At 41.6% G+C, this 24,988-nt stretch overlaps 3 protein-coding genes across 3 annotated transcripts; 1 reads left to right on the top strand and 2 right to left on the bottom strand.

The window, feature by feature from the left end:
* Positions 1-145: 145 nt before the first annotated feature.
* MONOS_148 (uncharacterized protein) lies at positions 146-8,500 on the top strand (the record flags this gene model as incomplete). The annotated part of the gene is made up of 7 exons (XM_067867631.1): positions 146-256; positions 350-463; positions 518-649; positions 705-775; positions 830-913; positions 1,043-1,398; positions 1,506-8,500. 7 exons carry the CDS (start codon positions 146-148, stop codon positions 8,141-8,143), a joined length of 7,506 nt encoding a protein of 2,501 aa, XP_067728083.1. The 3' UTR covers positions 8,144-8,500.
* On the bottom strand, positions 8,396-19,766 carry MONOS_146fu147 (putative phosphoinositide-3-kinase, regulatory subunit 4; the record flags this gene model as incomplete). The annotated part of the gene is made up of 12 exons (XM_067867524.1): positions 8,396-8,698; positions 8,801-8,913; positions 9,026-9,179; positions 9,325-9,782; positions 9,918-10,114; positions 10,250-10,364; positions 10,496-11,159; positions 11,324-17,580; positions 17,819-17,952; positions 18,227-19,030; positions 19,110-19,296; positions 19,378-19,766. The coding sequence occupies 12 exons, from the start codon at positions 19,764-19,766 to the stop codon at positions 8,502-8,504; spliced, it is 9,669 nt and encodes a 3,222-aa protein (XP_067728082.1). The 3' UTR covers positions 8,396-8,501.
* Positions 19,767-21,274: 1,508 nt separating this feature from the next.
* On the bottom strand, positions 21,275-24,538 carry MONOS_145 (uncharacterized protein). The gene has a single exon (XM_067867305.1). The coding sequence runs from the start codon at positions 24,496-24,498 to the stop codon at positions 21,538-21,540; it is 2,961 nt and encodes a 986-aa protein (XP_067728081.1). The 5' UTR covers positions 24,499-24,538; the 3' UTR covers positions 21,275-21,537.
* Positions 24,539-24,988: the final 450 nt, after the last annotated feature.

Genomic DNA, 24,988 nt, shown 5'->3' with positions numbered 1-24,988 from the left:
GATGAAATTTAAAAAGTATGGGAAAAGAATAATTCTAAAACACTTACAGCTTTTTAAACAGTCATAGAATTTACTTCATTCACATATTTCTGACTGGTTATTTTTTATTATTTTATAATAACAACTTTTCCACATTGTAACTTTGATGAGCGAACGGAATTATCGGCCAACAGGCGCTGAAGCCGATCTTTTGTCGGATAAGCCGACAAAATTCGAGGAAATTGCTTTTTTTGTAATTTATCCATTATATGATCAAGTTTGAATTGTTTTTTAGTAATTTTCAGAAGATATATTTCTGAAATGTCTTGTTTTTCTTTCTTTATGAATTTATCTATTTTTGAAATTTTAGACGAGACATAGAGAAAGAAAGTGGACTATTTTATCATGGATAATAGAGACTATTCAATTACTTTCATTGGCAATGTACGGAATAAACTTTAATGGAGTTTCTGCAGTAAATTTGGTATTTTTCTTTCTTTTGCATTTTTTGCAATTACTATAAATATTAACAAAACAGGTTTTTGGAATATTGGAAGGGAGTTATTACATGAGCTTGTTTCAACTTGGATTCCTGGTGTTTTCTGTTATTATACTCGCGTACATTTTTTTGTATATTTCGATGCTTTTTATTGTGGCAGCGTCTTATAAAGTTTGAAACATCATTTCCATCGGTTTATATTAATTTATTTTTCAAATGTGCACAGAAAATTTTGGCCACAGCTCCTTGGATTCGTAGAGTTTATCGAAATATAGTTTCTGTTACACAATCAATTTTGTATGTACAGTTGTTTTTTTATTTTAATTTTAATGTTTAAAAATTCCCATATAGAGTTATACCGTTTTTTTCAACGCTTTTATCTTCATTGGATTGCGTTGACGGCTATATGAGAGCATCTACAACCACTGAATGCTGGTATGAAAGTGTTTTTCAAATATTTCAATTGGAGTTTTCATTGTATTTTTCCTTTGTATTCTTAAAATATCTATGAAAAATGATCATAATTTTCTGAATTTTTTTTTAAAAAAATATATTTCCTTTAAGGGGAACTGAGCACATTGTCTTAACTGTTTTCAACATGATAATGTTTCTTGCCTTTGCAATTTGGAGCAGCATCTACGGATTCTTTATCCTTCGCCTGAACCAAAAGCACGGCGGGCTCAATTCGACATTCAACTTCTATTTCAACGGAGCATATTCTGTTTTCCTCACAATGCAGGCTGTTGTGATGCGTGTCACACCAACAGACAGAGGATGGAGATCAATATTAACCATTGCACCAACACTTGCAATGATCATCGCTATCTTTTATTGCATTCCATATCACAGACTCCCCAGAAACATGTGGCTGTTGGTCCAACTGAACTTTTATTGGATTGTGAGGCTGACATGCGAATTAAGTTTGTCGAAGTTTTAAACTTCAATTTTTGAACAACGTTATACATTTTTCTATTTTTGTGTTATGCTTTTTTTACCCAACTTTTATGTCAAATATAAATTATATCAGGTTATTTCATGAACGGCAATCCAACAAACTATATTATTCTCTGGGTAGTGATGTTATGTTTTGCCTTAGTCACTTCAATTGTCTTGTGCATTGTCCTCCGCCACAGACAGCACAAGCTCCTTCTCATCACACCGGATGGCCACCCGCTTGTCGACATCTCATCAGACGATGCAGAAAAACAGCTACCAAAATTCCGCTCAACGCTTCTTGTTGAACTTGGATTGAGGTTCCTCCAGGAGAAGAAGAACAGAGACCCCGAGAATGTGCAGTATGCAGACTTGATCTACCGGATTGCCCTCCACACACACCCGAGCCATGCGCAGATGATGATGCAGTACGGGCTGTTCACCCAGCTCTTCCGCAAGCACCAGCTGAAAGGCGACACCATCCTGCGCAGGGCACGAGCGATGACAAACAACGTCTTTGTGAAGTTTGTGATATACTCGCACTTCAAGAACGCAGTGGAAGAGGCAAACGAGGCGTCAGCAAAGGGCGATGATTTGCTTGACGACAATGGAAAGACAGGCACGATGTCGATGACGATGTCGATGGGCACCTTTGGCAGCGGGATGGACCTCATGTCAACAGGCAGTGCAGGAGGCAGTGCGGGTGGGAGTGGAGGATTGGCATCTGTATCTGCAAGGCAGATGCTGGAGACAGCGCAGAAGCACCACGAAGAGGCCAAGATGTGGACGAAGGAGTTTTGGAACAACCTGCTGCGCCCAAAAGTGAACTACGAGGCGATCCCAGAGATACTCCGGCGGATCATCGAGAACGAGAAGAAAGCGAGAGACAACTACGAAGAGCTGCTGGCGTCGCATCCAACCTCCACAGCAGTCCTGCGGGGCTATGCGTCTCTGCTGAGAGAGATCTATCGAGACGACGATGCGGCTGAAGTGTACCAGCAGCGTGCTGATCAGATCGACGAAGACAACGGCGACACGTTCTCAATGACTGCTTCACGCACCAACTTGGGTGATGGGGCATCAGGCACGTCAGACAGATCGTCTATTCAGAGGAGGAGGAAGCAGAAGCAGCGGAAGAAGAAGAAAGCGCAGCACCGTATGCAGCTGCTGGAGCAGGTGCAGGCTGACGAAGGCGGAACACACAGAAGAGGAGAGCTGTCGCTGCCTGCGTATTATCCGGTACAGATCTTGATATTCTTCCTGTTTATTGCTGATGTCATTGCAGGTTACTTCATTGTGAAGTACAACTTGGAGTATGCCCACATCCATGCTGAGTCGATGCACACGATGGCGAATGTCATCTCAAAAGTCGGCGAAATTGCGCTTTCTTCGAAGATGCTGATGGTGAGGGTGCATCCACTCTATGCCTCTGACCAGAGCCTGCTTCCTACATGGTTCCCGACCGAAGAGAAGCTGAAGGACAATCTGGAGCAGCAGAGCCAGGCCATCCTGGGAAAGCTGGTGGCAATCTTCGACGGTGAGTACTTCGACCCGTGGGAGCTGCAGGACGTGAACTTGGTGCAGGCGTCGTATTCAGGCGACACACTTCTTGTGGATGATGAGTACATCATCAACCGTGGGCTGTATGATGCTGTCAGGTCATTTGCATACAATGCACACGACGTGGCACGAGTTGATACTTTGCTTGAGAAGTCATATTTTTCGAAGCTGTCGAATGTGATCATCAATTTCCCTTCAGTCGTGATTGAGAGTGTGAAGCGGGCCAATCTGCAGTTCAATGCGAGAGTCAACCGCTCTCTTTCTTTTGTCCGCGTGTGCATTTATGTCACATACATCGCCTTCTGGTTCGAGCTGAGTGCAGCGTCTGTGCTGATCATCATGATTGCCCTTATCATCATGAACAGACAGCGGAAGCGTGCGTTCCACCAGCTCCTTGTCATCCCCAAGTCATACATCCACCAAATCTCCATTGCACTGCTCTCTTCTGACCAGGAAGACGCTGCTCGTGCTGCCTCCATCAGCGAGTCTGCGGGGGGAATATCGCATCATGGCCTTGCCAGCGAGACAGGAGGTGCAGAGCAGAATTTGGATGCGAATGGGCCAAACAGCTTTGTATCGCGCCATCAGTCTGTCAGAAGTATGGATGGGATGGCTGATGCGACAGAGGGAGGAGGAGGTGGCAGTGGTGGAGGTATTAGCAATACTGCACAGAACAATGCGGATGACAACCACCTCGATCTGCGCTTTGATGACGACACACATGCACAATCACAGGAAGTGATCTTTCCTCTTGCTACAAGTGGGAAAGTAAGTCCGTCTGAGGTGATGACAGGAGGAAGATATAGCCAGGGCGTAGTAGCAGCTCCAGTCATCTATCCACCTGTTTCCTACGATCGATCGGGTGTGCCTTCGACATCCATCAGTCCCTCTGCCTCTGTTCATTCGATGTCGATGCAGCCGTTCCGAACAGACATGCCAAACTTCTCGTTGGATGCTGCTGATCAAATGGCACAGCCATCACAGACAGCCGAGGAACAGCAGCTGGGTGCGAAGTTTGAGCCAAACGAGGAGAATCCTCCACTGATTGGGCAAACAGACCATCTGACATCGTATTTATCGCAGCACCAGAAGGCTGCGTCGCTGTCTCCTTCCTCTGCTGGTGAGGGCTTGTCAACTGAAAGTGAAACAGACACAGCTGGCAATCAATCGCCACATTCATTTGAGCCAAATGAAGAGATGCAGCGTCGTCCATCTTCAGCGAAAAAGGAAGAGACGATACATTCGGCTGAGTCAGAAAGCAGATTGATGTTTGAAGAAGAGGAGAAGGAAAAGATTGATGATGAAGTGAGTTCATTGGAAGATGAAGGGAAGAGTTTGAACAGATTGGATTCGAAGGATGAAGAACAGAAAATGGAAAGCGCAGGAGCTAAAACAGAAAGTGATGCAGCAGAAGAGGATAGCGAAGAACTAACAATGGTTAAGCCATTGAATGTGGAAGATATGGCCAGCCCGAACGCATCACGAAGCGAGCTGCAAGCAAATGAAAAGCCTCAGAATTCGTCTTCTCCGAGGAACATGTTTGACCGGGAAGAATTTACAGAAATGCCAAATGATGAAATTGATAAGAAGCAAGACTCAGATGTATTTGAACAGCCAACACAACAAAAGGAGAAAGCGTCCAGTGAAGCAAACGAGAAAGATACAGAGGCAGAGGCTGATAAACACTCGAAAGAAGCTACATCTGATTCATCTGCTACTCAACAAACTTCCATGCAGCCCATTCCAATCATAACACACTCGTCATCTGCGAAGGAAACGGAAACAACAACGCAGCGCTCTTCGTATGCAGCCTCTTTGTCGACCTCGAAATCCTCGGGGACTTTGGAAGTGTCTCAGTCAGTGCAGACAGACTCACCGAAGTTTGAGTACTTCTACACAGCAGACGGAAAGAAGAAAAAGAAGAAGAAGAAGAAGAAGAAGAACGCAAACGCTGTACCAAAGAATTTGACACTTATTGACGAAATGGATGCAAACAAAGTGAATGTTCCGAAGTCTCCTTCTTCTCCACCTGCTCCACTGCAGTCGGATGTGGCTGATGGTGTTCCACAAGAGCTTTCTCGCAATAGCACCAATTCGTCTTCCAAGCAATCGCACACTCAAAATATGACTCCAACACAAGAATCGGCAAATGCAACATTGACACATACATTGTCTGCCTCTGATGAAAATGCACCTCTTCATGGGCAACTTCCACCATCGAACGAGACATCATATTCTTCTCAAAAGTCTGAATTCAACACATCTGTACCTCCACACATTTCATCCACACCTGCACACTCCTCTTCCGCACCATCTCCATCAAACACAACCACTCCAATGCAGATGCAAGGGCAGCCAATCTATCTGACGTTTCCTACGAACTTCTCTCCACAGATGCAGATGGGGATGCCTATGCCAATGGGGATGGGCATGAACATGAACATGGGAATGAACATGGGAATGTCTTCTGGCCCATACAGCCCATCCTCCTATCCCATGCAGATGATGGTCGGACCGCCGTTCAATCAGATGCCACCACAGGGCGAACGATATGAGCAAGTGGATTCACCGGGGCCTTCGCCAAATGCGCGCCAAGTTGGAGCAGAAGGGGACGATGCACGCAGAGACAGCATTGCCTCAGTGAGAGAGATGGATGGCATGAATCCGACAAACAGTGCGAGTGGAGTGAATGCAGCGTCGCCGATGAATGGAGCTCCCATCATGGTGCCTGCATACGACCCGTCGATGTGGCCAATGCAGTCGAATGGGCAGCAGTCGCCTCAGCCGATGATGATGATGCAGCCGATGCCTTACTATGCCTCTCAGAAGTATTACATGCACATGCAGTCAGGCACACCGTCAAACACGCATCAGACAGGGCCCGTCTTTACGATGCTTCCTCCACCCACCAATGGCTCGTTGATCAATGGAGAAAAACAAAACTCGCAGTCTGAGCTTGTGTCTGCAATGGCAGACGAAAAACGAACCTCTGAGGAAGAATTAAAACGCATGCAAAAATCGGACCATCATGAAGGCAAAAAGGAGGGCAGTTCAAAAGAAACAGAAAAGAAGAAAGGTAACATCAGGCAAAAAGATGACTACCGAAACAGTGATGACTTTGACAGGCAGTGGAACGATGAAGAAGGTGTAGCACAGGCCAAAAAGAGACAAAGCGGCGAAGGAAAGAGAAATGATGGCAAAGCTAAAACAAAAGGAGGCAGAGGAAGAGAAGCTTCACGAGATAAGAGAGAAACTGGACCAGATGAAGATGAGTATTCTGAATATGATGTGGATGGCGATGATGACTGGGAGAGTCCGAACAGAAGCAGTAAGCCACGCAAGTTGAATGACAGATCAAGGAAAGAGATTGAAATGCAGCGAACACACCAAAAACGCAAGCCAAAACGGAGTGCTGCTGAATCAAACTCAACAGATTTTGAAGAGAGCGATGATCAATTTGCGGACAATGATGATAACAGACATCGCAATGCACCAAGGTCTCCGAAGCAAAAGGGAGGAAATCGCTCTGTGAAGAACCCGCCTCGCAATTCACCAAACAGATCAAAGCAAGGCAAATCCAAAAGCAAAGGAAAACAGAAGAATCAGCGTAATTCAGAACCAGAAGTGCCGACAAGTGTGCAAGTTGCAGCTCCAGTGAATCCAGCTGCAGCAACAGCATATACGTTTGCAGAGGAAGAGGAGAAAGAAGATGGGAAAATGAATGGAGCAGTCATGAACAAAGTGCAGGACGATGAATGGATTGACATGCTCACAAAGGCTGTGCAGAAGTCCATTGCTTCGTATAAAAGCCTTCCATCAGTCATCACAGCGTCACATATTATCAGAATGGCGCTGATGATTGCAATTTTCCTTGTTGTGGGCATTGTGTTCTCTGTGATTCTTTTGGTGTTTGTGGTCAATGTTGGAACTGTCTCGTCTTCTGTGATGCTGTCTGGATACAGAGAAATACAATTCTATCAGACGATCTTGTTACTCCAGTCGACAGTCTTCCACAAAGGCGAGATTACACTCACAAAACAGCCTGAGATGCCAGACGGCTGGTGCACCAGCGATGTCTATTGCGGGTTTGATCATCTTTCAACTTCTGTTCCACTGCTTTCTGAAGTTTTGGGAAAATCTTACGACACTTTGACGTCTGTGACGAATGCTGTTATATCTGGAACTGGGAAGAAAACAGGATGGACGACGGATTCGAAGCTGGATGTGGCGACTGTGGAGTGCTCACCCGAAGTAACAAGCATCATATTCAAAGGGGCTGATGGTGAAGATAACTGCCCATTGGAGAACAAAGATGACTGTGTGGATGGCAGGATATCTGGATATGACATGTTCTTTTCATTCGGCTTGATGTCTGCACGGTTTGACAGGAAGATGGTGCAGGTGGGTCTCAATTTGAGTGGGGCATTGACGCCTCAGAACAGAAACTATGGATTTATAACAACAGCTGCAATGTATGATCTGGCTGCACAATATGATCTATATACACGTGGCTTTTTCCATTCGCTTGAAGAATCATTCACAAAAGTCACAACAACGACCATTGCTTGCTTGGCTGTTGAATTGGTCTTCCTTGTATGTGCGTTTGCCGTGTTTATAATCCCCTTCAAGCGACTTATGTCTTCTATGGCGCTTGAGACGATGCATCTGAAGCAGCTCATTCCTTCCTCGCTCACTGAGCACATCGAACTTTCCACAGAAATGAAGACTGGCGTTGCTCAGATTGACACGCCCAGAAAGAAGCTACTTGAAGTCATTGCCCAAATGTATGACTCGGTTGTCTCATATTCACCAAAAACAGAACTTCGCTCTTTGAGCAACGAGCTTCTTCTGCAGACGAAGCAAGTCTTCCTTTCAGAGGAAAAGATGATGGTGGAGTCAAACTACCCAGAAGAAGACAGGAAGGAGCATGCAAAGGAGCATCTGCGTCTGAGACAGCGTCTGACAATTTTGTGTTCTATTTTGAGAAATAGAGAAGACAGCATCGCTTTTGGCGCCGTGAATATCTTTGGAACTGTATTGCACGAGCACTTCAGCTCGATGGACAAAGTGTTTGCAGCACACTACGCAAAAGAGAAGAATATCATTTTGGAAGACATCGACAGCGATGACGATGACGACGATGATGATATGGACGAAGCTGCAGTTATGTAAAAAAAAAAATCATTTCACTCCATTTCACACACAAATTTTTAGTCATTATAATTTCAAATCATATTTTATTATTTTTTTGGGTCTGTATTTTATTTTTATTTGATGTATTTACCTTTAGCTTAATAATTTTGTAGTTGCACAGTCACTACTTGGCTGAACGTTGAGATTTTTATTAGATTACTGTTTCAGTTGTTGTCTTACTTTTTACCATAACGATTAGCTTTTCTCTTTTTGTTTTTCGATTGTTTTATGTATTTTTTTTAATTTGACATCATCAATTATACAAACGAAAAAAGAATATATACAAACAACATAATACACAAATAAAATAATTGAAACAAAGCATAATAAATAATAACTATCTCTCTTTGTCTCTGCCCCACACAATCAAAGAGCCGTCGCGCGAGGCAGAGATTAGCTTATTATCAACAAGAGTTAAGCACGTGATGCAGTCCTGGTGGTTAGACCAGTCGTCTTCTTCAAAGGCATATTCACTTCCAAGCCCTGCATCATCGGCAGCTGAATCCGTGTCAATGCTGCTCAGCGACGAGTCATCTGATTTGTCATCATACACAGAAAACAAACAAAATATTTTTGGTTAGAAAAAAATATATATATAAAGTTATTTAAAAGTGGATGAGGAAAGAAAAGACAAACATTCAACAACATGTGTAGTTGAACCCTCTGACTCATCGATGAGACCACATCGTGGATTCTTGTGAGTAATTCTGGTGGATGTTACTCGTCCGTCATCATCCCAACTCCAATGTCTGTACAATTCAATAATTTACATCAAATAAATGTTTGAATCAAACACAAACGAAAACATTTTGTGATTAAAAATTAAGCTTGAAACATAGCAATGAAATGCAAAGGACAAGCCGTATAACTCTATCAGAACCTGCTGTGATGAGTGCAGATTCTCCAATTGGAGATGTCAAAGCACGGAAACATGGTTGTGGATAAGGTTTAACAGCAGAAAACGCTTCACTCAAATTTGAACCAGGAAGAGGTACAGAAAATCGTTGAGATGATCCTAAAAGATTGATAAATGAGGAAGAAGTTACAAGAAACATGAAAAGCATTGAAGCAAGATTATGAACAAATTTGAAATTATTATTAACAAAAATTATTTCATTTATCATAAACAGTAATACAAATGAATGAAAAGAGCATCAAACTGAGTGAGCTTCTTGAAGTATCCGCAGAGAACGACCCGCACAGTGCAAGTCCCTCCGACGGGCTGAAGGCAACAGCACGATTCACACCCGAAGCAGCCCAAATGAGTGGATACATTGAGACAGTCCGTTGAGACTGCTGGGTGAAGGAGTAGATGTAAGGGGCAGAGAGCGAATAAGGCGAGTTGATGAGCGAAGAGTACATCGAGTTTGAGGCAGCAGGCGCAGAGAATGGGGTGGAAGAGGGTAAAGACGTGGAAGGGAAAGGAGAACTGCACATTGTGGCACAGAGATCGCGGATGGCTGTCTTCGACTCAGAAGTCGCAGTGGCAAGAGGAAGAGAAAAGCGAAGGTCGCAAAGTGTTATCCTCCCGCAGACTGTTCCGAAGGCCAGCCAATAACCACAGGGCGATGCTGTGATTGAGGTGATGGAGCCAAAAGAAGAAGGATTGCGTAAAGTCCTAAAACATATGAATGCATAGAATCAAAAAAATCAACATAAATATTGTTGTTTTGAATAATCATTGTGAATATTACAAATGAGAGAGAGAAATAGCAATCAAAATAATTGGTACAAGAAATCCAGCTAAACACACCAGACGGTCTCTCCTATTCTTGGATCCATCACATGAAACAGGCCATTCGACGAGCCAAATGCGAGAAGAGGAGAAGAAAAAGACAGAAATCCCTTCAGAGCAGTTACTCCGTATTGAATTGCAGGCGCTGATGTTTGCGGAACAGGGTGGGCGATCACACGATGGCGTGAACCAAGATGGAGGACAAGTGTGTTGTTCTGTTATGAGAAAGAAGAAGAAGAAGAAGTAAGAATTAGAAATATTAGAAGAGAAAATAATTGATAGATTGTTATGATGTGGTTTGTCAAAAAAAGAAATAACTAAATTCAAATGAAAAATGACAAGAATAATACCCTTTCCTTTTCAAGAATGTCGGTGTCAGAAGGCTGTGTGGAATAAGTGAGGATGTCATGTGCAACAGAATAGTCAACAATTGAAAGGATTCCTGGACGAGTAGAAGATGAAGAGCTAAGAAGGGATATCGTACAAGCAAATACAAATTAAAGCAGAAAAAAAAGATAGAAAGAGAAAAGAAAAAAGAAAACAAAAAGTTCAACTTCACCTGAAAACGACAATATTCATAGAAAAATGATGCAAACCATGTGCCGTATGCAAACATCGACGACTCTCCAGGGATCAGAGACGCGCTGAATTTGTATTTGCTCTCTCTGTTTGGATCAAAACGCTGCTTTTGAAGCTCCTCTTGTGTGCCCTCCTTCATCCGCAGCTTGTCTCTTTCTCTTTTGAGATGTCTTTCTGCTCTTTTCGCTCTCTCGTGCCATTCATCTTCTCCTTCTCCTCCTTCTTCCTCGTCTTCTCCTCCTCTTCCTCTTCCAATCGTGTGCTGCTTCAGCTCCTCCTCTTTCATCCTCAGCCTCTCCAGCACCCTCCTTCCTCTCTCCTCCTCCTCCAGATCTCCCTCTCTTATCCATCTCCATCTTCCTTCTCTTATCCCATCACCCAATCCTCCTTCTGCACATCTGCTGTATTCTTCGTTTTCTTCTGCCCTTTCCTTTTCTGAGCCACTCATTCTGTACACAAAAAGAGAGCGCAGTGTGTCGTCATTCTCATTCAGTGTCTTTAAGTCGAAGAGCCTGATGTATCCATCAGCTGAGCTGCACAAAAAGGGAGAGGCAGACAGAGAAGAAGAAGAAGATAAGGTTGGAAGAAGAGAGTAAGATAGAGATGAAAGAGATGTGATGCAACTCTTGGTTTCTGTTACAAGCGCATAGCGACGAAGATATAATGCCCATGTTGGTGTTGCTAAATAAATGTTAAAAAAAAAAAAAAAATGAAAGAAGATGAACATGAAAACGACGAAATAATATTAAAAAAATTGCAAACAAAGCAATCCAATTAATTCATTCGTTCCACAATCAATAAAAATTTAAACATTGAAAAAAAAAAAATCCACAACAAAAACACACCTATTTCTGAAGCAGCCGATGAGTTGTACAGCAACACCGGGAACGACGGCTCCGCTGGCTGTCTGATGACTGGCCCAGTGGTGTGTGAGCGTGCACTGCCTGAGCGCTCTCCTTCTGCCAGTGCTGTCGCTGCTGCTGCCTGTGAAGCAACCACAGATGCTATGTAGCTCTGGATGTTCTGCTCTTTCCGGTTTTCTTTTATTTTCTCGCGGTGCTTTATCTTTTCGGGGGGAAAGACGCGATTTTCGATGGAAGAGCGCTTGTATGTGTTGTAAGCTGAGTGGAAGATCTGGTTGCGAACAGAGTAGAGAAAGGCAATGTGTCCGAGCTGGGGCGTTTGTGAAGCAGAAGAAGAAGAAGATAAAGAAGAAGAAGTAGAATTTGAGGCCAATGAAGGAAAAGTCATAGAATCGCCGCTTTTTGACACTGAAGACAATGAATTCTGATTGAAATTCGTTCTGTTTTGAGAAGAAAGCAAAGCATTTGAAGATGAAGAATGCTCCATTGATTCCAATGACTCCCTCAATTTGCTGATGCTTTTTGAGGTTTGTGGAAAGACTTCGAAGAAAGCGCTGTCGATGAGCGTGGCCTTCAGATAGCTGCTGGCTTCACTCGAAGACGCACTCCGAGACGCCAATGAGGAGGAGGATGATGAAATCTGCTCAGATGAATTAGAAGAGGAGGAAGAAGATGATGATGATTGTGCTGCTAATGAGGCTGTTGACTGCCCTTGTTCAGATGATGCAATTGGATTCTTTTCAGAAATGTTTGTCGGTTTTGCATCTTCTTTCTGCCCACTCTTCATCACATCTCCCGATTCATTCAATGGTTGTGGCTCTTTGCCCTCAGCTACAACTGAAGAAGCTGTCTCCATCTCTTCTCCTTCCTCTCCCTTGTATCCATTGATATACGCAAACGACGGTTTCTCTTCCAGAATATCCTTGGGCCCCTTAAACGACCTAATGACATTCGTAAAGTGCGCCACCAGATTCGCAATGGCTGTGCGTGGGATAGGCGGCACGAGCGAGTCAACGAACTGAGCACAATCACTCAGGCTGACCAGATACGGCGACACCTCTGGCTGCAGGAAAGGCACGACGAGTGGGTGTAGATAGAGGAAAGTGTCCATTGTTCCTATGTGCCTTGAGACTTCAGACAGAACATGTGCTGCTTCTGTGCGGATGAAGCGCGATGGATGCATCAGCAGCTTCACCAGGCGGTCGCGTGGGTGCTCAGTGTGCTGGAGGGAAGGCATCAGCAGCATTCCATTCGTGCTGCTCTCTTCAGACTGCCTCTGCAGCCTATCGTCCTGCGATTCTTTGCTGTCCACAGGCAGCCCACACGCACTCGTCCACTCCCTCAGCCCTGTGCTCACTGGCCTCACTTCACTCCCTTTCTCAATGTCCAATGCATCCAGCAGTGCTTCTGCTGGTAAGAGAGGCACAATCTCAGCGAGTGAAGACAGAGTTCTCTGCAGTGTGAGCTCATCCACTGGGCAGACGGAGAAGGAGACCTGGTTCATCAGCGAGCGGAACATGTAGATGGCTAGCTGAGGGTTGCCGAAGGAGAGAGGGACGAGGAGAGGAGGGATGGCTGCCTCGATGGAAGGGTCAGAGTGCATCGAGAGGAGGATCATAAACAAAGTCACAACAGCCTCTTCACGTGCGACGTAAGGGTGTTGCAGGAGAAGAGGCAGTTGAGGAGAGCGGAGGAAAGCCAAAGCAGCCGCCGTGTTTGTGCTGAGGAGGGTGGCGATGGCGACAGCGATGGACTGTGTAAGGCGCTTGATGTGGTGCAAGTGCTCAGGATGGCCACGGAAGAGCATGGCATAGCGGAGAGAAGACAAAGCGATGTGGGGGAAATGAATGGCTACTGATACGAAGTCTGAGGAGCCTTCGGTGTGGATGTAAGGGGCAGATGAAGTGGAAGAGGAAAGTGATGATTGGGAGGAAAGAGATGACTGAGAAGATAGAGAGGAATTGGATGGCTGGAGAGGGAAGAGGTTGGAGGAAGCGAGGGAAGAGGGAAAAGAAGAGGAAGAAGAAGAAGAAGAAGAGGCAGGGACAGACTGAGGGTGGAATGCAGCAGAGAAGAGAGAGAGCACAGCGTCGTGGAACATAAGAATGTGCGAGGCCTGATGCTTAGCTTGGATGGAGGCTGTGCCGAGTGAGGCAGCAGAAGAGGAAGAAGAAGCAGATTGAGAAGAGGAAGAAGAAGAAGATGATGATGATGATGATGACGACGAGGAAGATGAGGAGGAAGAGGAAGAGGAAGAAGCCGAGGCAGAAGAAGCAGACGACTTTGAAGCAGCAGCAGCAGAGGACAGGAAAGCAGCAGTGTTCTGGATGGCAGAGAAAGAGAATGGAGGGGTGGCGCCTGAGCTGCGCAGGTAGAGCTCGATGCAGCGGGGGATGGGGTGGGCAGCGTGCCAGTCAGAAGAGATAGGTTTGATTTTGGTGCTGAGGAGAGAGATCGGCTGGGAGCGGCGGGAGGAGGCGAGGAGGGTGCTGGAAGAGGAGGAAGAGGAGGAGGAAGAGGAAGAGGAAGAAGAAGGGGTGAAGGAGGAGGAGAAGGAGGAGGAGAATGGAGATGATAATGGAAGTGATGAATTGAAAGTGGATGAGGAAGAAGAAGAAGAAGAAGAAGAAGATTGTGAAGAAGAGGAGGGAGAAAAAGAGAAAGAAGGGTAGTTGTATGCAGGTGAAAAGGAAAAGGAAGGAGTTGATGATTGTGTGTGTGCTGAAGTGGATGATAAAGGATTGGCTGAAGAAGAAGAAGAAGAAGGAAATGATGATGAAATTCCCGAAAGTTGTTGGTTAGCAGAAATCGAAGAAGAAGCAGAAGAAGAAAGCGGAGGCGGGGGAGAAGGAGAAGACGATGAAGAATTCCAGTTGTTTGCGATGGAAGCAGAAGTTGTTGCGAACTGGTTGATTGAGAAGGAGATGGAGGAAGGGTGGAAAGGAGGGCATAAAAGGGGGGAGCCGATGTCTGCATCCAGAATCAAGTTGAGAAGCTGGTGGTATTTTTGCAGGGCTGTTTTTGTGGGCAAAAGAGAAGGAAATATCTCCTTCACAAACAGATCCATCCGAAGAGACGAAAGTTTCTTCACTCGCGCCACTTCTTCGCTGCGTGTTTCTGCACCGAAGCCGCTGAGTATGTCATCCATTGGAGACATAATATCATCTGAATCTTCTTCTTCTTCTTCTTCTTCTTCTTCTTCTTTGTTGTCTTCGTCTTCATCATCATCTGCTCCCTCTTCATCCTCATCTTCTGGTTCTGTTTCTGCTTCTGGTTCTACTCTTTCGCTTTTTTCTTGACTACGTACATTTTCACTTTCATTTTCACTTTTCATTTCCTTCTTCTCTTTCTTCTTCCCTTTTTTAACATTTTTCTCTTTCCCTTTCCTTCTTTCTTTCTCTTTTTCCTTCCTCTTGTTCCTTTTCACAGGAAGGCTGCTCAGCTCTGCCACCACTTTGCACACCGCCTCTATGGACATCGCATGAATCTCCTGGTTGGGGCAATTGGCAGCAAGAAAAAGGAAGGTTGGGATGAGATGGGAGATTTTAGCTTCGTCTGACAGAGAAGGAGAAAGCAGTGAGAGGAGGTTGATGGAGCGGATGTAGATGCTCTTGTCGTTTGTGTAGTGGATGAGGCCGCGCACTGCAAGGGCCAACACAGCAAAACTGGGGAAGAAGCGGAGGGTGGGGGAGTTCAAGGAAGGAGGGAGGGGTGAGACGGAAAGAGAGGAAGAGAGGAAGGAGGAAGAGGGGGGAGAGGAAGAGAAAGAAGGGGAAAGCAATGAAGAGGGATCAAAGTTGTGTGAATTAGATGAATTTCTGGTGAAATGGCCTTTTTTGTGTAATGAATGAGTGTTGTGTTTCAAGCTATTGTAGAACTGGGGGGAGAAGCCGCAGGTGCAGTGGAATGAGGGATAGAGAGGGAGGAGAGGGAGAGCATAAGGGCTGGACTGCTGTGTGTTGGTGAATGAAGGAGGAGAAAGAGATTTCATCACAGAGAAAGGGATAGAATGCAAAGAATGGACGGTGAATGCTGATCTTCCTTGTTCTCCACTCCTTCCTCTTCTTCCTCTTCCCCATCTTCCTTCTCCTTCTCCTCCTCCTCCTCTCCTTTGTGTCATAAGCGTATCTTCCACTGAATGCAATGTGGCTGTATCGTTCCATCTGAGTCGCGGCAGGTTCCCTTTCTGTCGGCGGAGGCTGTTTCGACAGGCATCACAGCGGCAGACGAGGCCACACGAAGCGCCAAAGGCAATGGGAGTGGATGGATAGCGCACTTTCCACACACATCTGTGAGTGTTATGAGTATTTTGAGCATTTTGAGTCTTTTGTATGAAATGTGCATTTCTTGTGTTGTGTGTGTTGTGCGGATGAGATTTCGAATGGGAATATGCCGAGCGGCTAAGAGAAGGCAGTGTTACGAGTGCGACTGGCTTCCCATTGGATGCATCGGTTGAGTCAGAAACTTCAGAAATATCGCCATTTTTGCTGTCATTTCTCTGCCAGAGCGGATCTTCTGTCATTTTGTGTGCACTTTCTCGAATGATCTTTCGGATGAATTTTCGATTTCTGCGCTTTCGATGCAAATTGTGTTTGTCTTTTTTGTTGTTCTTTTTTGTTCTGCTTCCAACAGAAGTATGATGTTTTCTTTCTTCATTTCCACCTCTACTTCCACTTCCATTTGATGGTTTGACCATGGAAACATCTACATGTGCACCAATCTCACCATCCCCTTCAGCTTCTTGTTCTCCTTCTCCTTTTCCCTCTCTCTCTCTCTCTCTCTCTCTCTCTGCTTTATCCTCTCCTTCTCTTCTCCCCTCCATTGCCTTCCTTTCCATCTCTTTCTCCTTCTTTTCCAAGTTTTCCCTCTCCTTCGCCTCAATCGTCGTCACACACCTCAGCAGCAGCTCCAATTCTTCATCACGTGGGTCTTTCAGTGCAGATCCTGCTGAAATCAGCGACGTCTGCTCAGAAACAGGCAAATAATTGTCTTCTCCATATTGCTGGCTGATATGGCTGTTATGGCTATGCTGGCTGTGAATGCTCAGATTGTCTGAGATGTTGTCTGCTTTTGGTGGATGGCTGTGGTGTGGGTGATGTTCTATATGCTTTTCTGTTCCTTCTTTATTATTACTATTACTATTATTATCTTTTGATCCATTTATTCTTCTCTGCTTTCTCAGCCAGGCAGCCCCTGAGTCCACACTCTGGCTGTCACTCACAGACACCTCTGAAGACTTGCTTGTCTCAGAAACATCATCAAGATATTCTGTTGATTCTCTTCTGATAAAAGATTCATCATCATCATCTTCTTCTTCCTCTTCCTCTTCTTCTTCTTCTTCATCCTCCTCGTCTTCTTCCTCATCTTCTTCGTATTCTGAGTCACTTAATGAATATTCTTCATCCTCCTCCTCTTCTTCTTCTTCATATTTGTTCATTCCTTTCTTATTTCTTCTGTGTTCACAGAAGCCATCGTCTTCATCTGAATGTGCGAAATTGTCTGAATCTTTATGTGGTGAGTATATTGTCTCAACTGATGCAGATGATTCATTTGTTTCTTCTTTCTCTTCTTCTTCCTCTTCTTCTTCCTCTTCCACTTCTTCTTCGTCTTCATCATCATCTTCTTCTTCATTGCCTTCTTCATTATATTCTTCTTCTTCGTTATATATTTCATTTCTTTCTTTTCCTTTTCCTTTTCCTTTCCCCTCCTTCTTGCTATCATCAACTGAAGGTGACAGAGGGCGTGGAATGTCTGAAGAAGAAGAAGAAGAAGAAGAAGAAGAAGAAGAAGAAGAAGAAGAAGAAGAAGAAGAAGAAGAAGAAGAAGAAGAAGAAGAAGATGATGATGATGATGATGATGATGATGATGATGATGATGATGATGAAGCCAATGAATCAGAAAGACAAGTAGCTGTTGCACTTGCATTTGTTGATGTGGTTGTAATCTCTTTATGTCTTTTTCCGTTGGAACCTTTCTGATGAACTGCTGATGCAACTTTTGTTGTATTAGTTTTCTTCTTTCTTCTTCCTCTTCTTTCATTATCATCATCATCTTCTTCTTCTTCCTCTTTCTCTTTCACTTCCTCCTCTTTCTGCTCTGCCCAGCTGAGCAGCAGCGAGAGGTTGTTTGGGCTCTCAATCTGATTCAGCAGATGGTCGGGGCCTTGTTTGCCGTTGTGTTGGATGAGCTGGTGGAAATGGTGGAAGAACATCGGAAAGAAGGACTCGTTGTCTACAAGACTATGAGTGTGTTTGGGGGGGGGAAGCGGGGGGAAATGATAAAGGATGGAGAGAGGAAAGGGGTGTGGATGAGTTATTGTTATGATTTTTTTGAAAAAAAGAAAATTGAGAGAGACAAAAGAAGGAAAAAGTATTTAATTTGGTGATGTGATTCGAATAGCACATGTATTTCAATAAGAAAAGTGAACATTAATAATTTATTTATGATTAAACGAATGAAATAACTGATAAAACACACTATCTCTGTATGTAATCTCTTGTAGTGAGTCTGTTGTGAGGGTTGAGTGATATCATGCTTTCTATCATCTCCAGTGCATCTGGTGGGATTGGAGAATCTGGATATCGATAGCGCTCAAGTGGATCATATTCACCCTTGTGAGTGAAGTGCAAGGCAAGAAGAGAGAGGAATAAATAAATAAATTAATTAATAAATTAATAAATAAATTGAGATTAATTTTCGTTTGTAAAGAATAACAGTTTCTTTTTAATTGAAAATGATGATGGTCTATTGAATAAACCAATGATAATGTTTCATTCTGCAACACTCAAAAATTGTGGTTTATCCTTTTTTTTACACATAATATTGACACATATCTTCCTTCCTTCTCTCCTTCTCTTTCTCTTTCTCTCACACTCACGCACACACCTTCATATACTTCAGCATAGTATTCAGAGTGAACAGCGGTTTCCCTCCAGTCAGCACCTCTGCGATGCAGCAGCCCAATCCGAAGATGTCTGCCTTCTGCCACTTCCTTATGCGAATGTCTGTTGGTGCGAGAGAGGCAAAAGAGGAGGTGGTGCAAGGGAGGGTGATGGTTGGATGGCCACTCACTGCAATTGGAGAGAGCGATGAACGAGTTCCTGATTGGCTCGTTGTTGAAGGCTCTGTGCTTGGCTGATAAGAAGAAGATGATGATGATTGAGCAGAAGATGAATGAGATCCTCTTTTGGATCCATCAGACGACAGCTCTGAGTCTGAGCCCTGTGGCGATGCGGCAGCCAGAGCAGCCTCAATCATGCTCTTGCTGTCAGCCCCGTCTGCAGACAGCGACGAGCAGTTTGTGCTGATAACACTGCCAACACTGCCTGACACCGCACTTTTGCTGCTGGCGTTGCTGCAGATGCTTCCAGAGAAGCTGCGCTTGGCCTCGTAGTTTAAGCAGCTCTCATCGACTGACACCTCTTTGTGGCTGATGCTCTCTTCTTTCGGCTGCATCAGGCTCTTCATACGCTCCGCTGTCTGCATCCTCCGTCGCTCTTTTTCCGCCCGCTGCCTGGCTGTCCTTTCGCTCTCGAGTTCAAGATAAATTTTGCGCTCTATTCCATAAAGTTGGTATGCATTTTCTGTGTTTACTCGCTCTGGCGCTAAATAAAACGGCTGATCGCAAACAGGTGATTGCTTCGGCTCCCATGAAATTATATAGTTCCTGAGAAGTGTTGAAGATCCTCCCTAATTTTAAAATGTGCATATGTGAATCGCATTTTAGATAGTTAGTGAATAAAAGTTAACAAAATATCAAAATACAAACAATTTTCACATCAAAAGGACGAAAATGAAAAAGATCCCCCAAGTAAAGCCACCCCCAAGAAGTAACAAGAAAGTTTGTTAGTTTTATATTGCCATGATACATAGAGTTGTTGTGAAGCATATCAACTGCTTGAAACATTAGAAATATGTACCACATTTTCTCTTCAAAAATAGGCAAAGGGAATCTCCTGAAAAATCAAAATAATCGATTATCAATGGAAATGAAAAATGGTAATTTTTAAATAAAAAACTAAAAATTTTGACTTCACCTCAAACGCTGTGGCAACGAAGAATGTAAATATCGTCGTTCAATGCAAATCATATGCGGCTTTTCTTGAACGCGAAATGGAAGCATAACATTTAGCAATATTGGAGGCAACGTTGTTAGTTTGATACTTTTGATTTCTTCAGTGTTTGGCCTATCTTTTGGAAAATGATAAAATTTAACAATTGAAGGTCCTTGTTCATTATGAGTCCTATATGCGACCTCCTCCAACCCTCCTCCTCCAAGACACGTTCCAATTGAATCGCGTTGACCTGCATTGATTTGTTCTTGAAAAGGAATATGATGTTCTTTGCAATATATCTTAAACTCACGTTCCCAATTCAAAGAAGTTAATGTAGATATGGCACTCCATGTTCTAAGTGGCTGATTCATCGAATTAACCCGTAAAACACAGAGGACGGACAATTATTTACTGATAAATTTTTATTTAATCGAATGATGGTTGCAGCCAATATTAAATATTTGATGAATAAATGGGGAATTTGATGATCAAACTCAAATTTTCGGATATTTGTTGTTATGAAAGCATGTGCGTGCTGAGAGATTAAAATAATATTCGTACTCATTTGAAAAGAAAAAAAAGAGAAAATATGCTTGGGAGAAAAGTACATCATAAAGGTATGAAAATTGATAGAGTCAAATGGAGTTAAGGAATTGATAAAAGCCCATGAAAGTCAGGATCTGATCTAATTACATTGAAAAAGATCTGTTACATACATGGAAGATTCTTTTGTTTTTGTTCTATTTTTTTAATATTATTGTTCCATTCAAAAGCAAATATTTTCTTTTTCTTTATTTTTTAAAGTGTAAATTTAGGAGAAAAAAAAGAAAGAAAGAAAGAACTGAATATGAAATAAATAAGTATGTGATGCACTTCAGGGTGAGTCAAAGATAATTTGTGAATGATGATTTGAATGGGACACGCTAGATATTTTTTTGTCCACTTCCGATATTTAAATATGAATGGATAACCCATGGCTGTCTGAACGCTAATTTTTATTTTTGAAAGAGTGTTGTTTATATTTTTGTGAAATTGAATGATATTTGTGAAAATACTTGTTAATTTTTTTTCTCTATTCTGTTTGTATTTATTTTAGATTTTTTCGAAGAAAATAATCTTGACTCTTCATTGAAAATGCTGGTTTTAAAAGTATGCGGAGGGAAGTGAAATTTTTATTATTGAAAACAAATGATGTATACTATCCAACCTATTTCTGATACCATTCTCCAATGAGGTGGGATGTCGAATAAACCGGATTCATGCACTACCATCTGATAATGTTTTTGAAATGATTTTTAATTTTAAAAGAATTTTTTATTTTATTAATGATAATAATTTTATTTATTAAATATTAATAGATTATTTTTGACTGATTACAGAAAGATTTATTTCTGAAAGGAATTTGTTTTTGCTTCATTTTTATTCATTTGTTTAAAAAACTTTGTATTTCGTATTTTTTCTTTTTTTTGAGAAAGAAGATTATTGTTCAACAAAAGGATGTAATTTGATATTAAAGTTTCTTTTCTTTTTTGAAATCAAAAAATGCTGTTGTATAATATTTCAATAAAAATCAAATATTTGAAGATAAAATGAATAGAAGTGGAAAGAACAACATTTTGATTTTATTTTTTGCTTATCAAAAAATGTTATCAAATTAAAGAAGCAAAAGAGGATTGAAATTCATAATTTTTTAAGTTGTTCAACGTGCTGCTTCGATTTTGATTTGTGAATGGACCAGATAATCTTCTTTCAATTAATTCGTTTTCATTTTTATTGTTCTCCTTTGTGACAGAAGTATTTTTTTTTCGGTTCTCGATCTTCCATGATTATGAACTCTTTTATAAAATATTCCATCATGAAAAAAAAATGTTCATTGTAACATTCAAATTTTTACAATCTTTGAAAAAAGAAGGAAAAACATAAAACAATTAAGCACTTCAACGAAAAAAAGAAGAAAAATATAAACTCAATGCTATCATATGTTTAAAAATATTCCATATGAATTGTAAATTCTAAAACTTCATGAATGAGGTAAAGAAAAAAAGATAAAATAACAAAAAAATCCAAATGTTAAAATAAACTAATCGCTTCATTATAATCTTTTAACAAACATAACTAAACAATCGCTAACATTTTATAAAATCAATCACAAATATTCACCTCATTGATTTCTGTGTATTGCCTTCGTTTTTCGCTTCTGACCACACACACAACGGTCACAATCACAATCACCACCACGACAATCGTAAAAACGATTGTAGAAACAATGATTACAACAAGATGTGTGGTAGGCATTGCCTTTGGATCGTCTTTCTTCTGTTTCACCAAGATAACATTTGAAGAATGCTTATTCTCTCCATCAATAATCCCACTCGAATAAGTCAAGCGGCAGACAACTGATGTGTAGTCATCCACTTCTAACAAAGATGGAGGAATCCTCACTTTCATTTCTGTCTCATTTGTATATTCTGAAACAGGGCAATTTGTCCATTTCATTTCTTCTCCTTTCTTTTTTTTCGAAGCTTCTAACGTCAGTCCACAAGGAAACAGATACGATCCATGCACAACGGCTTCAATCTCTTTTTGACTTTCCTCTTTATTTTGCATTTCATTCTTTTTGCTTGTTTCTTCTCTTTTCAGTGTTATGTCCTTAAAAACAGGAGAAAAGAAATACGAATCCATGTTCTCAAAAGCTGTTCCGCCTGCTTTTACTTCTGAAATAATTCCAAACGGCTTTCCATCCAATCCATCACTTCCAGACATCAATGAGTCAATATCAATCGAATAATTCTCACTTCCATCGAATCGAATGTTGTGGCGCAATGAGGGATATTTTTCCCAATCTTGATCAGCAGGATGATTGTTTACAAAGCTGCAATTACGCAGATTCAAACTCGATTTCAATGAATAGAAAACACCATCACTTATGTCAATAAATTTACTGTCATTTACATGCGTAATAGACGAAATATTCAGAAAAAATAGCCCCGAATCCCAAGAGCACAATGGCTTTTCCACTTCGTTCATTTGATCGATTCTCTCCTTTTCAAGATCGCCTTCCATTACTGAGAGTCTCTTGTTAGCTTCATCGCTTATACGTTGATTTTTTCTTGTGATGTTTCTGTTTCTCCCATAAATGGTAAGCTGTGAAATGTTTCCATTCACAATATTGCACTCAATCAATTTATATGGAAGAAGCTTTCCTTCTCCTCCAAGAACATTTTCGCCCTCTAATCCAGTGTACCATGGTCTAAAGACAACATCAGCGATTGTCAGTCCATATGATCCATGAATTAAATTGAGCGCGTCTCCTTCAATTGCATCCGGATATTCAATATCAAAATGTTGAAGTGTAACGAAGGTGTTTCCTTCTCCAAACACAGCAATCGATCCTCCAGCCTTCAAATTTGCTCCGATTCGAAGTATTCCTCTGTTCTGTTCTGTCGTTGAGAAAGGCACTGAAAAAGCAGCTAACATTGATGAAATACTAACATGCTGAAAACCCAACAATGGTTCATTAACAAGTACCCTTTCAATGATGTTCAGTGTCAAATAATTATATCTTAGATTGTGCTTGATGGTTGCGCTGATCATATCGCATGGTTCTTCTTTTCTCCCGCATGAATCCTTGTTGCTTGCTTTGTCACCTCCCACATAAATATTTGCTGAATAATACAGCAGTCTGTTTCTATCGTCTGCCAAAAGATCAATATCTGCAACATCCCCTCTCCTGACTTCCAATAATACATAATTAGCCTTCCCGTATATCCCTTCCATTTCCAGCGAAAATTCATTTTCGTCAATCTGCTCTCTTCCTGCTGGAAGAGACATGAAAATATATTCCCCTTTGTCTGCTGTGCAGTCTGAAATAATCATCCCTTTTAATGATAACTTCAGTTTTTCAGTCGCTTCATCGGCCACTCGAATATATATTGCTCCTCCTTTTGACTCGTCATTTTGCTGCTCATTCCTTTTTTCAATGTTCGCATTTGTATCTTTGCACGAACAGTTCGAAAAGCAGCAGTCTTGAAATAAATAAGAATGTTCTTCATTCTCAATTTCCAAATAAACTGCTCCTCCAAGTTTGTGATCTGTCGATTGGCAATTTGAAATTTCACAATTATCAAAATATGTTGATCTACACTCCCCCAGAATTGTGATGACTGATTGAGTTTTGCTCCGTGTGAAAATTGCTTCCAAAGTTAAATCATACGCATAAACTTTTTGAGAAGCTTCGGCAAATATCAATGCATTAAAGGAGTTAAACTGTGAGATCTTGACTGTTCGAAGATTCAACCCTCCTAATTTGCATTGAATCAGCACACAGTTAAGTGCATTATTCGAATCCATGTTGCTGATATTCAAAGTGTCCAGTTCCACCTCTGACCCCTCTCCCTCAACAGCAATGAATCCCTGATTTCGTCCGCTTTCTCGTTTTGTGTCCACACATATGTCTGCTCTGCACATGTAAAAGTGACCCTCGCCTTTCACATTAAACAATGCATCCCCTTCTTGCACTTTGTTTTCGTCCAAAGCTGTGGAAATTCGAGCTTTTTTAAACCAACCGATTAATATATAGATTTTGCATCCTTCAATAACTATTGGCTCAAAGTCGTATTTGTTGCAGCTTTCTGCAATGTGAATTGTTAGTGTGCTTTTTGGTTTGCAGTGCTCCACTGCCTTCTTTATGGTTTTGCACGGGACTTTTCCATTTTGGCCGCATTCTTCGCTATCAACTCCATTTTCTCCATCCACGTTCGCTTTATTTTCCTCGTTGCTTACCATTTCTTTTTTTGCAATTTTGTTACACACCTCTGAGGGTTCTTCCATTTTAAATAAGATACTTTTATTTGCAATTTCATCGAATTCCCTTTCATTTTCCGCGGCTACACAATATTTCTCTTCTTCAATGATGTAATCTTGCTCTAGCACATATAATGTGAAATTTTGTTTCTGATGATTAATTCTTTCAAAAACACTAATAATATTCTCTTTGTGCAGTGCTTCTTCTTTTACTTTGTTGTAATTGTTTGTTTGACCTTTATGCCCTTCTATGAAATTACTATTGCACAAATAGCAAAGCATGCACGCAACCCAAATCATAGCACGTATTTTTAAACAAATTAACTTCAATATTGATCGTAACCGTTTTTATTTGATTGTTTCAAAAGATGATAATAGATTAAACATAAAAAATGTTTGATTTGATAATTCAAAAGGCATGTTATTTTTTTATGTATATGCTTTTAAAAGAACACATAGACTTCAAAATTGGATATTATTTGCTCTCATGCCAATATGAATGCTGTTTTATTGTTGTCACAAAATAAAATCGGTAAGTGGGAACAAAACGTACTGTTCAAAATGCTTTTTAAAACGTGAATGTTCGTTATCAAAATAAGTAATAAGTCCATGTGGGATATTTTTACTGGTAAATTTTGTCGAATTCGAATAATTGAATTGGTGACCCATTTATGAAATTCTTCATCAACAAATCACCTGTTTCAAGTCTTTTTTTGATAAATAATACCCTAATCAGTGATTTAGGTTCATATTTTAATTTATATTATACACTAATTCACTCGTTGTGAAG

Source organism: Monocercomonoides exilis (assembly GCF_001643675.1).
Source record: "Monocercomonoides exilis strain PA203 chromosome Unknown scaffold20-1493094, whole genome shotgun sequence".
NCBI classification, from domain to species: Eukaryota; Preaxostyla; order Oxymonadida; family Polymastigidae; genus Monocercomonoides; species Monocercomonoides exilis.
This window is presented reverse-complemented; position numbering and strand designations above follow the sequence as displayed.

Coding starts and splice junctions, on each gene's coding strand:
- MONOS_145 (XM_067867305.1), bottom strand. CDS start 24,498: ATGATTTGGGTTGCGTGCATGCTTTGCTATTTGTGCAATAGTAATTTC.